At 38.1% G+C, this 14,185-nt stretch overlaps 1 protein-coding gene across 3 annotated transcripts in view; it reads left to right on the forward strand.

The window, feature by feature from the left end:
- Positions 1 to 2,615: 2,615 nt before the first annotated feature.
- LOC113049022 (coronin-1C-like) overlaps positions 2,616 to 14,185 on the forward strand; it is a 37,804-nt gene continuing 26,234 nt past the window's right edge. The window contains exon 1 of one of the 3 annotated variants that reach the window (XM_026211033.1): positions 2,616 to 5,064. In XM_026211033.1, the coding sequence (XP_026066818.1) occupies positions 2,631 to 5,064 (2,434 nt within the window). In that variant the 5' untranslated portion in view covers positions 2,616 to 2,630. Of the gene's footprint in view, positions 5,065 to 5,702; positions 5,860 to 8,158; positions 8,264 to 14,185 lie in introns of those variants that run through there. The other 2 variants (XM_026211035.1, XM_026211034.1) reach the window with 2 other exon arrangements.

Genomic DNA, 14,185 nt, shown 5'->3' on the forward strand with positions numbered 1-14,185 from the left:
TGCAAATATACATTGTATTTTATTTATATCAAATTAAATTGTATTTCAGCCCTAAATATTTTACTTATACAACTGTCCAAAAGTTGAGAGTTTTCATTGAAAAAGTCTCGTGATCACCAAGGCTGCATTGATTTGATCAAAAATACATTAAAAACAGTAATATTGTCAAATATTATTACAGTTTTAAATTACTGATTTCTAATTTAATTTTTACGTTTTTAGAAAGTTAAAAAGAACAGCATTTATTGGAAACAAAAAATTGTTTGTAACATTATAAATGTCTTTGTTGACACTTGTTGAAAAAGTATCACTGTCTTTCAAATATATATTAAACGGCTGTGAAACCACAAAGTAACGCTTAATTCTGAGGTCAAAATATATATATATAGTAATATATATAGTAGTATTATTTGGCCCTAACAAAAGCAGAATTATTAATAATTGGGACATGACCCAGCCACAAATGATCCATAATGCAGTAATGATGACAAATACAATTTCACTTTTATGTTCACACTGCTTTTTGCTCAGAGAAGAGAGGCATTGACAGATGAAAAGAGGAATCCAAGATTTTATTTTTGGAGATGTGCAGACAGGAAATGGATTGGAAGTGTGGCCCAAAGTAGAGACTTCATCAGTGATTTTCATGAGCCCATAAGCCCTTCAAATGATGTGTGACAGAGCACAAGATTATGATCCAGTGTGTGTGTGTGGGGATTGAATCATTTGTGTCACTCGATTTGGCAACAAGAAGCCAAATGCCACTCTTTTCCACCTCTCAAATCTAGTGCTTTAAACATTTAATATACATTGATCAAGCATCAAATAGTCGATGTTTATCTCAATATATACTTTATATGTTCAGAACAACCTAAAATAGTCTTTTTAGGGTTTCTCTGACTTACAATTCAACAGACAGACAGATGGATGTTATATACTGTACATGTCTTTGATATTTTTATAATGTTGGTGTGAACCTGCAGATTCTGTGAGATCTTCTGCGAAATCTCATGACTCTAATTCCTGGTGTTCTTGCTGACGGTACAGTTCATGTAACGAGACAAGCATGAACAGTCAATGGCTGCTCGGACATGCTGTAGTCACAAGACACGAGGAAAGAAACACTGTTCCCACCAAAGTCGAGATTCAACCAAAGCACATTGCTGCTCTTTCACTTTGATAGTATTTTGCAATGAACAGTAACTAGCGTTTTGTTATTGTACTCAAGTATTTTATTGGTTACATTTTTTTTATTTCTGTATATTTATTACACATATATTTGTGAATAAATCAAACCATTGGGCTGATTATTTTCTATGTAATTAATAAATTGCGCTGAATGATTCATTTGTGAAATTGACTGATCTGATTAACAACTGATCAGTGATTCGCTCAGAGTGAGTCTCTTTAACAAACAACTCAATTGGTCTCGATGATGAAGAATGATCCAGGAGATTATTTATGAATAAAATTCATAAATAAAAGATCCTTAAGGTTTAAGTGTGCTCCTCCTAATTTATAACAATTTAATTAGCTCTAATCTACTTCAGCTCAAAACTTTGGTAAATTAAATTAAATTTGGCTGAGATTCTTATGTTATAAATGTCAATTGTGCCTAATTATGGTTTTATTTGTTTAAATAGTTTTTAACTTTTTGTGAGTTTTTGAGTATCTCAATGTTGACTTTTTATTTTAGAATTCTGTAGTTGTATATTGTAATTATGATTAGCCAAAAACATTTTTTACATGGTGGAAATATAATCAATTTATATATCAATATTATTAATACATAAGTACATTCAAAACTAAAAAGGTTGTACTTTTATTTAAGTGAAAATGACAAAGAGTGTGTTTACTTTTATAGATAATATTTAAGCAGGGCATCTGTATTTTAATTCATGTAAAGTACTTCATCCACCAGTGTTATTTAAGCATTAATGAGATACTATTATAGTTTTATTCTATTTCAACATTTTCATTTTTTTTTTCATTTTCATTTTAATAAAAGTTTTACAGTATGTAAGTTAAAGATTTAAATGTAGTTTTAGTGGCTTTGTTTAATTAGTTTATTGTGGCGTTATTTTTAATTTGAATGTTTGTTTCAGTTTTAATTTTATATTTTAGTACATCAAGTAAACTAAATGAAAATGATGAAACGTTGCTTTGGCAACTAGTTAAAATAACTAAGTTTAAAAAAATAATATTTTACTTCAGTTAACGTTTATTTTATTTCAAGTAATAGAAATGTTCTGAGTTCTCTTTTTTAGTTTTATTTAACTCTAATAACCCTGTCAACCCGCACTTTGAGCTTTTTAGTAGTTCATTCCAGAAACTAAGAGACTTTCCATAAAGTAAGAAGACAAGAGCAAAAGATCAGGTAAAGCAAACAGAACAAGTCCGATCTGACTGTGATTATAAGACTGGGCTCATCCGGAATAACAAGCAGAGACAGATACAGTAGGCGAAAAAGACAGTTAGTGAGCATCACACTGTGTACAGAGGAGTGAAAGTGTGGAAGAACTTCAGATAAACACTGGCACAAGCTGCATGCCAGAGTCATGCCATCATTAACATCCTGTGCTCTGCAACAACACACTGCCAATAACATCTCGCTCACTTTTTTCCACAGAATGGGACAAAACCAGGGCAAGGAGGGGGAGCCAGGGCAGGACAACAGCTCTGAAGGACCAGAGGAAAAGGGACCAAGCCCAGACCCTGGGGGAGCCAAAGAGGAAGGAAATCTAACCATTGAAACTCATGGAGTCGGGACAGATGAGGAGAACACAGCCGGTGGAGGGTTGGATGGAGGCCCAGGCAGGGAGTCACCATCACCTACACCAGTGCACGCTTTGGATTCTCATGATAAGGTGTGCGCTCCCACGGAGGGAGGAGATGGCGAGAAAGAGGGAGGAAGAAAGAGTAATGAGGAAGGCAGGGCTGGACCGCTGGCTTCACAGTCTGACAGTGAACCAGACCACGAGAGAAAAGACTTGAAGAGTACCCTAGAAGATCGTCAGGAGAACTTTAGGTGTGACCTTCCTGCTAAAGACAAAGCTGAAAACGGATACAAAGGAGAAAACAAGAGTAAAAAGTGCGCTTCACATGTAAGGAACAAAATAGAGTCTGATTGTCGAGATGATGACAAGCTGAAGAGCCAGGAGGAGGACAGAAAACTCGATTTTGAAGCTACCTGTGAAATTACAGGGCCTACCTTGGAGATTCTGGAAGGGAAGGACGTTTCAAAACCACGTGGTGGGGACGCCAACACAAATGTTCACTTCACAGTTCAAGACCAAGCGTTAGTCATTACAGAAGACATCAACTTGAAGACCAGCATGACTGAATCGCAGAACAAGAGGACGATTAACAAGCCCACAACATCAAACCTCGTGATGAACTCACAAGCAGAAACATCAAAGGACATCACTGAGGCAATTGAGCACAGCAATGAAGAAATACAGAGGGAGCTGCCAGAGAAGAACGCCGAAACCCAAGGGTGGTCCGTGAAGGGTGTCTGCGGAGCCAGAGAACCAGAAACCTCCAGCGCTGATCGCTCGTCCCTGATGAATGCAGAAACCCAGGGGCAGTCGATGAAGGATAGAGCCAGAGAAAACGTTACGGGCCGTCAGCCAACAGAAGATGTCATAAAGACCAGATTTACTAGTTCAGCTCTGGCAGGTGCGGATTTACCATGCAAAGCTGTGAGTCTGAGCCCAGAGGACCTCAGTGCCTTAGAAGTGGCATCCAAGAAGAGCTATCGACAAATATCTGCAGGCGAATTCACACAGGACGAGTTTCAGAAAGAAAGGCAATTTAATGTGTCAGACTCGGAGAGCCCTTGGACCAAGGAATATTCACTTGGGAGATCACCCGCTGGAGGTCACAAAAATAAAGATGGCATGAGAGAGAGCGAAGAAAGAGAATATCTGGAATCTGCTTCAAAGGGTCCCTATCATTCCTATGCAAAGAAAACCAAGATAAAAGATCATTCTCTGCGTGGAACAGAAACAGAAGAGGGTTGTTTTGTGACATCTAATATTGCCATTGTAGGAACGCGGGGTGAAAACAAACCATGGCTACAAAGATATGAAGATGAGAAATGTATTGCATTCTCTGAAGACATTACAGATTCGAACCCCCCTTGTAAATCTGGTGTTCAAGTTATGCAAGAAAAAGAAAAGGAGGATTTCCCTCTTTCAGCAAAGGCCAAAGTACACACAGAGAAAAGTCTGGAATGGTTTCTGGCTGAAGAAGTGATAAAACCCCTTCCAGAGACAGTGAAGGATACCACACATGAGATGGATCCAGAATGTTCCTCTTCTGTAAGTGCACTGATTGATGTAGAAGAGCAACAGAGGATTGTGGGAAACGCTAACTCGGCCGACATGACGTCATCAGAGAAAGACAAGGTCGGCAAGTCTACGATCAGCTTGTGTAAGGAAACATCTGCAACTGGTTCCATCTCTGAGCTCATTGCTGGTCCTGAGACAACTTCAGGTCGAATAGATGATAGGCCAAGTGTGGACAAGAAAACAGAAGTCACTCTTTCTGCTTCTTCTCAGCTTCAAGAAACATTTTTTTTGAAGGTTTTAACAAATGCAGATGTATCCGGTCAGGTCCGGGATAGTTGTGCTGCCGGAGCTGCATTAACAGACAACACATCTGCTGCAAAAGATTTGCAACATTCCGCCTCCGTGTGCAACCTTATAAGTATGCAAGCTAACGAGAAACAAGAGCAGAACAAGCTGTCGACAAATTCAAATTGTTATATGTTAGAGGAGAAAACTTCAAGCCAGCTTGACCGAAAGCATGCAACAGAAAGCAGCCCAACCACCATCATGGAAGCACCACAGGGTGCACAGAAAAGACATGTTTCTGATATGATAAAGGAAACTATTGAGTTGCAGAAGAAGATGAAGGAGTGGTCCAAGCCCGCTGAGGCCCGGGTCGATCTGACCTTAGATCCAACACAGTCTGTGAAAGTGTCACAGATGAAAGCAGCATTTGATTCACCGAAGAAATCACCTGACAAAGCACTAGAGAGAAAACCTTCAGTAAGAAAAGGTAGGAACATTTCTGAGAAGGATGCAATTCATGTAACTCCCTTGGGATGGAGCAGAAGCCCCTGGTGTTGCATTGTTTTGCTATTAAACCAGACCAAACTGGAATGCTTACAACTACCATGTTATTGTATTTTTACATTCTTTTAAAAAAGAAACAAAATCATATTTGCATTGCAAAGCCATTAAAATAGCTAATTATTAATGACATATTGTCCGACAAATTGTTTAAACGTTGTTTAATTATATAGAATATTGTTTATTATTGACCAAATTTATTTATTTATTGCATTATGGTGCCATCTTGTGGAGATCACCCTCAACATATAGGTTGAGTTCAAACAAGCAAACAGGTATCCAAAATTCGTGTTTATACCTATACCTCATTGTTCTCTGACCATGATACTATAAGCTTACTAACCGATGTAATTTAACGTTTACTGACTTCACTGTATGAATGACGTCCCCAAACTGGTTTTACAAGTGAGTAGAGTCACGTCGTCCAAATCGAACTTCAAACCTGTTTACGCTCCGAGAGGGCGGGGCTACGATTAATTTGTTTTGTGATTGGCGGCCTTTGACGCCACTCATTCATCTTTTGTCTAATTGCGTTCTTCTTGGGGCGGAGAAAACGAAACAAGGCGTGGCTTCCGGCGAGTCTCGGACAATTTGAGTGAGGCAGTAGCAGAAGCACAGGGAACATTCGCGCGATCAGTGACTGCTGCTGGGAAACTAAAGCTGTCTTTAGTACAGAATTGAAGTCGTGCCTGGATATATTTTTCCTACGACAGCTGAGAAGGTAAGAACAGGCGCATACTCATTCTGTCACGTAATGTTTGTATCACGAGGCGAAGATAGCGTTGCTGTGCGTAAGTTTCAGAATCTGTCCATGCGAAGGGATCATGGCAGCGTGGATCAGGCCAGATGGGCTGATCTGCAGTGCTCAAAACGCGGGATTGATTTAATAAATTTCATATCTGAATTTACATGCTTTTAGGGTGGAACATGTATTGCTGTAATTTGTATGAAAGGATTAGGTAGCCCTCCTGATTTTGTGTTTAAACAGTGTGGTCAGCGAAAGTTGCTGCAGCTGGGTCTGTTTGAATTTTTGAATTAAAACTAATCCTAATAGTAATGATCATACGAAACGTTCGTTTTTTTGTTTTGTTTCAAATTGCTAGTTTAGAATGTTCGAATCTTTCATTTGAAATAGGAACGTTCGAATCTTGGAATCTTTGTTTGCTGTCACATTAGAAGTACAGAGAGCGAGAGGTGATCCCTTAAACAAATAAAAGCTAAAGTTTAACCATTTTAATGTGCAACCGAAGTCAGTGTGATTTATCTTAATTTTTTGGCAGTTTTTAGATTGCTTTGCTGATGTCAGTTGTTAGAACTGTCAGTCTGGTCGGGTTTGTCCTCTGTTTACTGTTCAGAGCAAAAATGTAAAAAGTTTATATCAGGATGAGATCGAAGGGTCAAGCCTTGGAACAAATGATCTTCAGAAAATATTCAGAATAATCAAATTGGTTTAATAAATCAATACACATGCAGGGAAAAATGTCGAGAGATTAGTGGCCAAAACGTGTATGAACAAGTTGGCTGAACTTCCTGTAGGTGTGGATTATTTTGTTAGATCCAAGAGGGTGGATTCATTAAAAATCATCTTTGAAACTAAATGTAGTGTGATGCCTTTGTGCAAGTTAAAGTATTAAATATTATGATACGATTAGCACTTTTGAGAAATTATGTTAAAGTGATGATATACTTGAGATAAAGTCTTTAGAGAAGAAAAAGGTGTTTTGTTCTATATAGAGCGGCTCGCCCCTTTATGAGCTCTGTCATGTTGACAACCTGTGATCGTTCTTGTCATACAATTGAAAGACTTGCTATCAATTATACATTTAATGTAAAAACAGATCTGAGGTTGAGATTAAATGCAGGGACATCTGTAAATGTATCAGTTGAAATGAAAAAAAAAAGATAAATGTGAACAGAAACTTGCTTCAGTGCAATGTGGTTTCTGTCTTAAACCTTCCCTTTTTTTTAGAAGCACTTCAGTTTTTTTTTTCATGATGCAAAAAAAGACAATGTTTCTGTCATTTCAGCTGGAAGAACAAAAGTTGCATGGTTGTCATTGTTCCATTCAGTGTTACTCTAAACTTCAGGTTACTGTCTATCCCTGTAATACACTATGAGACATTTTAGATTTAATTGCTCCTCTGACTGCTTCAGATCCACCCTAAAAGCGTTAGTATACTGTCTTGGAGGTTTACTTGTATGTTCACTTCTTGCATTAAGCTTCAGGTATCTCAGAGGAGGAGAACAAGTGTTTGGGCTGCTACACCCGATTAGTGCTTTAGTGAATATCATGTAGCGTGCAGGGCTCTCTGTGGTTACCCATGTGTCGACCACACTGTAATATTGTCTGGCTTGTTTCAGTTGACTCACTAACTTGCCAGGCAGCAGGAAAGAATCTAAAAATAATGAAACCTCAAATGCTGTGACGTATTGTGAGGCATAAAAAAAGTTTGTTTAGGAATCAAAGAAATGCCAGATATGACTGCATTGACTGCTTTCTGTTTGCAGTATTGCAGACTGTCTGTTTTAACTTTTGGCGTTTACAATTCCATTTCATGGATTTCATTCATCATCAGATTTTTTTTTTTAATATATAGAAACAGATGGGTGTAATAACTCATTGTATATGAATTAAAGTGCCTTATGGTTCAGTTTTAGCCCTTTTTATTTCTTTTTTCAGGAGGTCGACCTTTGTTCTTGTTTTGTCATTGCTGGTGCATGATCTAGCTGGAGGCCACGCTGAAATCTTGACATGGTAATGTTTGGGCTGGCCGTCAGAACGCATCAGCCTGTTTTTGCATGTGGACGTCATTGCTTCGGCTCATCTGTGCATGTTTCCTTGTGCTCCTTGGGAAATGGGTCAGGATGCTGGGTAAAATTAGTCAGGGGATGCAGGAAGTTGCCGCAAGCCTGGAGAGGATGCAGTTTCGAGAGAGAGAGAACTGGACATATATAGGCAGGGAGGGAGAATCTGTTGAGAGTTTTCAGGAAGTTTTGTTTCCTCTTAAGACCTGACAGTTTCAGGTTGCATTGCACATTTACCAGATAACGTTCTTGTGTAAGAGACCCATCCTTTAGGCTGCATTCCTCACTGAGGGTTATCATGGATCGCTCCCCATCAGCAGGTATGCAGACTTATGCAATCTCTTTTAAGACCTGCTGCTGTCATACAACATTGTCTTTGCTGAAACTCTCTTGTTGCTCATTTTGGAAAGATTTTCCCTTTGTGACATTGATTAAAAGCAGTTTTACAGGAATGAACACGTTAGAAGCATCAGTTGAAGTTTGATTTGCTTTAGTTAATTGTTTACCTGCATAGCATTTATCTGAATAGTCAAATGTCTCATTTACAAGCTGTAAAAACACACTGAAAGGTGAAGTGTCAACTAGACACTTTGATTCCGTGACTATGGATCTTCACTAGCTAAACAGCAGATCCAGATTTTGAGCTCCGTTCTGAATGCTACATTTCATGACACTTTATTTGTTGTAAAGTGAGTTTGTTTAGATGCTTATCCCATGAATGCACAGAAGTTAATATTTGAATGTAATCAAAATTCAATTTAATTCAGTTTATTTTTGGCAAAGTGCTGCACAACAGATGTTTACAGTTTAAATGAAAACATGGATTAAAAATGTTACACTCCTTGAAAAGTAGGAATTGGCAGTATAGCAAAAATGTATCATGATTTTATGATTCTTTGCCATGTTGGTTTTACTATTTTGCAAGTTGACAGTGCAGTAAAGCAAAAATAATTTCCTGATTTAAAAAAAAAAAAAAAAAAAGCATTAGAAGGTAACAAAATATAGAATAAAAAAGAGTGGCAGACATTAAGGCCAAAGTGGACAAAGATAAAAAAAAAATCTTTGGCATTATTTTATTAAAAAAAAAATAACAAAGATATACATTACAAATAGACACATAATATACAAATAAAACAAACAGTGCTTTATTTTTCAGGTACAGTAAGTGTATTAGAAGTAGCATTCAAGGAACTGAATTAACAAATATCCAAATAAAACACTAAATACATCAATTATACATTGATTTTTATTAAAGCAACTGTATTAACGTTTTTGTTTTGTTGTTTTAGTGACATTAAAGGGATAGTTCCCCTAAAAATTACGAATTTACTTGCTCTCAAGTTGCTTTTAAACCTGAATGAGCTTGCTTCTTCTGTTGAACATAGGCCTACATTTTATTTTGAAGAATGTGGGTAACCAAACAGTTGCTGGTACCCAACACTTACATCTTATCTCACTGCTATGAAAGGCAGCTAAATCCTAGCTGGAATTCATCACAGTTGCCCTCTTTGGCACTGGAACAGGAAGAGGATTTAGGTGGTGTCATCTCCTGCTGAATTGCATTCAGAGTGGCCCGTGGCTTGCCAGGCTGTTCGAATACTTTCATTTATTCATTCACATGTCATCCAAAACCTGTTGACTGCCTCTGTGCACAAATTTCGGATGAACGTTTCAATTACAGTCAATGGACACTGAAACTTTTAAGTTTCAAAAAGCATCCAAAGTGTTATAAAAGTGCCCTGCATGACTCGTGCTGTTATCTTACTGTAAGTCCACTTTTATTATATTTTATTTGTGCTTCCATATCCTAATTTAAAGCGTGAAACTCCCTGCCCTCATTCATTCTTATTGCCTGTTTGCATGGCTGATGAATTGGCTCCCATTTGCTTATCTAAACCGCTGATCGGCTAATGCGAATATGGAAAAACTAAGATTTAAAGGAGTTGTCAGAAAGGTGTGGGATTTATATTACAGGCATTGCTACCCAAGCTATTCTCTGATTCGAGGACAAATAAATGAACTCTTACGGAAATGCCTGAGGGAACAGAAACTTGCTGTCACCGGTTGCACCGTACGAGGAACCACACCCTGTCAGACGAGGAAAGAAGCAGTATTACATATGTTCACTTAACATGGTTCAGCACAAGCTAATAAACTTCAGTTTAAGTGAAAGCCACAGTCAAATTGTCACACTCACAGTTAAAGGTTTTATGAAAAGAGCTTCAGAAAGGAGAATAAGGTCATGATTTGTATAAATTATGGCTTAATAAGTGGGAATGTTTAGTTCAATTTACCAAGGCTGCATTTATTTGATCAAAAGTACAGTAAAACAGTAGTTTTGTAAAATATTATTAAATAAAAAAAATAAAAAAAACATGGATTTGCGCAGCTAGTCCGTTAACAACTGCTCCGTGTAGTAAAAGCTGCTCTATGTGAAATCATGCACCTGATGGAATTTACCGTTGATTAGAGAACCGGCTTTATTTGCGAGATGTGCATTAATCATCAGCCGATATATATCGTGCACTCCTACTCAAAAATGATCAATGCTGAAAACAGTTTTACTGCTTAATATGGTTGTGTATTGGCAAGAATCTGGTGATATGATGCGTATCACGATACGATATGTTACGATACATTGCGATACTCTAAGCAAGGCGGTATATTGGTATATCTCTTATTTTAGCAATGGGATATAATTTTAGGAAAGCTGTCATTAAGAACACACCACCATATGCAAACCTTAGCCAAAAATCAATAGGTCTAATAAAAACGAATTATTTAACCATAACACCGTATGATCTGCATTTGAAATAATCAGTTAGTTAGTTAATCAGTTAATAGCTAATAATCAATTAGTCCCTGCTTTAGAGATTCACAGTTTAAGTTTACAATTGTAACATACAATGTCATAACATTTTGATCTGAACAAAAAATGACCTCTGCTTAAAATCAATGAAAAATAAAGTGGTTGCAGGATACCTGAAGAAAAAACAAACTTTAAAAAATAAATATAGATGTTAAACATTCTCAGTTTGTTTATAAATGCATGGAAAATACAAAATTTGTGGAATCCCTGAGACCGCAACGCCCCAACTGCATAAAACACCCCAAACACGAGACGAATCTGCAGCCAACCTTACTGCCCGCCATTCCCTGCGTGAAGGCTTTTTACACGGGATGCGGCAATTGACGGAAACAAGGTGGCCCCTGCACCGAGGTCCCAGGGGGGACTTTATAGAAGTCCAAATTATGCCATTCATAAGTTCAACATTGAACTTTATTAACGCTAACATTAGCGGTGTGCCCTAATTCTAGAATTTCGTGTCACTGAGATGAAGACTGCTATTTAGTGGTTGGGATATGAATTGAAAATAAAACCAATGCCATAGTTTTTTTTTTTTTTTTTTTTTTTTTTTATGAAAGCATAATCAAGTTAGACAGAATATTTCATTGTCACATAAGGACGAGGTATGTGTCAAGTTTAGTGAATGATGGGCTTTTCATTTCTGGAAGGCTCTGCAGAGTTTAGTGGGTTCAGACTCTGTGCAGGCCTGCAGATAAATCCTCTCTATGTATTCTGACTTCAGTCAGAGAAGGAATTTATTTGTATTAGAAACATCATATCAACGTCTGGTGTGATGACATCAGGACTGATCTGGGTTGTTAAGCCCAACACTTCAGTTAACCTTCTCTCTGGGTTTGGCCTTCATGTTGGATATGACTGCAGTGAGTGTCTTTAACAACATTCCCATATCCTTGTAGTGGTCTATATCAGGAGTCAGGGTGCCATAATGAGCCCAGTAAATATATGAGATATGAGTAGTTAAATGAGACTGTGGCTGGCAGGGTTGAAGGGAGTGCTTGTGTTCAGAATATTTGGTAAATGGAATTTTTAAACCGAGCCATGTATGGAGTCAAGTGTAAAATGTCTCTGTCTGTCTATATGCGAAAGCACGCTCCCTATCTTTTACAAATTCAGACGAATCCAATCGGAGTTCTATTAAAAATTATCCTGGATCTTCTAAGCTCTGTCATTGTAGTGAGTGGGTGTTTCTGTTCAACAGTCTAAAACGCGTTGAATATTGCACATCCATAATAAAACGTGCATTACTGAAGGAATCAACTCTTGTCACCTCAAAATGATGCATGTCTGCCCTGGGCACATTACACTCTTGTAACCTCTAAATGATGTTGCACTTCTGTACCGATCCAGATCATACTTTTCTTTGACAAAAATGAAATGTTCTTCCATCAGTCTTGGATGAGGCCTACCAAGCCTTCTCTCTCTGTTTTACCATGAATCCGGTAGACCAGTGATACCACTGCTGCGTTACAAGGCTTCCTTTGTGCACGGCTGGGTTCAGGAAGTGAAGGAATCGCCTCAGATGCTTGTGGAGGCGGTATCACTCTGATTCATTGCCCAGAACTCAATGTGAAGTGAGAGTCGCCACAACAGAAAGGCTTTTCACCTTGTTGGTTAAATGAAGGTTTGATCAAGATCATTTTTATGTCTCTCAAATAATTCCTATTTCTTTTTTGTTGCTCCCACTTCTGTTGTACAAGTATAACCGGCTTTATTCAAGCATCTCCGCTCTTTTTCTGACATCTGTTCACAGGGAGACAGTAGCTGGATTGATTTTGCGGTCAGGAATCTATGAATCATTTAGTGACTTGTTTGCGGCACTTTTCCAATTCAAGATTTAGATGAAGTAGATCTTTCTTCCATCACTTAATAAGCCAAGGGTCCAATGTTCAATCTTGTAATTATTGGAGGCATTGTCACAGTGAATTGCGACATTCAAGTGAAACTATGAAAATGTTAAAATGGCATCTGTAACTACTTTTGTCCATGTAGGCAGTCTACTAACACGGCTGGTGCGACCGTGTAAATTCCGTCCTCGGTTCTCTTGTGGTATTATTTGTGCAGTTTTTAATGGGTGAGGAATGTGAGAGCAAGCCCTGCCTCATTGTTCTCGTTACAGCATTCCTTGGAAAACTGTCCAGCAGCTTTCTAGACATTGTCTGGAATTTTATGCATTAGTGCCCAGGTTTAACTGTCAAACCCAGAACACAAGCATGGGCAAGCAAAGTAGCTGCAGTCGGAAACGTTTACTCTACATAATTGTTAATTAGTTATTATTTGCATTTTGTGAAAACTTTGCAATAAATTCCCTAAGACTTGCTCGGCTACTCTGTGTAGATTTTTCATTCCCTTAATGGAGACAAACACAGATGCACATTATGAAAGAAAAGCATTTTTGGATGCATGGCATTCCCCTACACTTGCTTGGTATGTATTCAGACTGCTATCAGTTTATGGTCTGGATCGATTTGGCAGTAAGTTGGTTTGCAATGATCATTAACCTGTCAGGAAACAATGAGAGAAGTCTGTTGGGTTAAGGTAGTCGCACACCTCTTCACAAATTATACCTCAAATCATTTCTTGATCAGTCCCATTGACTGCCAGGTAACTTACTTTTCTGGACCTTGACAGTGTATGGAAGACACCTTCAGAATAGTCAATCTGCCATCAGTGGTTCAACCGTAACGTTATAAAGTGACAAGAGGGCAGTCAATGGGACAGTCACTCACAAGCCTCTCGGTTTTCATCCAGAATATCTTAAATTCTGTTCTGAAGACATACAAAGCTTTTACAGGTCTGGAAAGACATGGGGGTAAGTTATTAATGACAAAATTTTCATTTTGGGGTGGAGTATCCCTTTAAAAGCAAGTGCGAACAAACATAAACCACAATGGCAGAGTATAAGGTAGTGTTGTTGCTGCTCAAGCGTTTGCTAAAGCTGCGATCGCAATGAATGAGGAGAAGTGCAACAGTTGGTGTGGTGATTTTAGTGATAGGACTCCCACCCACAAAGAGCTAATCGTTACTTCCCTTCAGGTGCTGTTTACGAGCAAGGCGACGGGGCCAACTACTGGCCTGGCATACGTCATGCAGTGTTTTTGGCAGTTTTTGCGAATGTGTAAACGGAAATCATTTTGAAAACATTGTCGTGTATACGTGAAATTTTTTTTTAAAACGCAAGAAAACCTTTTTTGTGACTACATTGTTGTTGTGAAAACGTAGCCTCAATTCAGAATGCTGCTCTATCATCCTACTGTGAATTGATATTGTGGTGTTTGGCAGTGAATTTACACAATTATCATTTCCCATTCTCCAATGCTCTGAGACTCCCATTGTTGCCTTTTTAGGGGACATTTTTATTCCAGTCAGTGTCTTG

The sequence above is a fragment of the Carassius auratus genome, chromosome 30 (genome assembly GCF_003368295.1).
Source record: "Carassius auratus strain Wakin chromosome 30, ASM336829v1, whole genome shotgun sequence".
Classification (NCBI taxonomy): domain Eukaryota; kingdom Metazoa; phylum Chordata; class Actinopteri; order Cypriniformes; family Cyprinidae; genus Carassius; species Carassius auratus.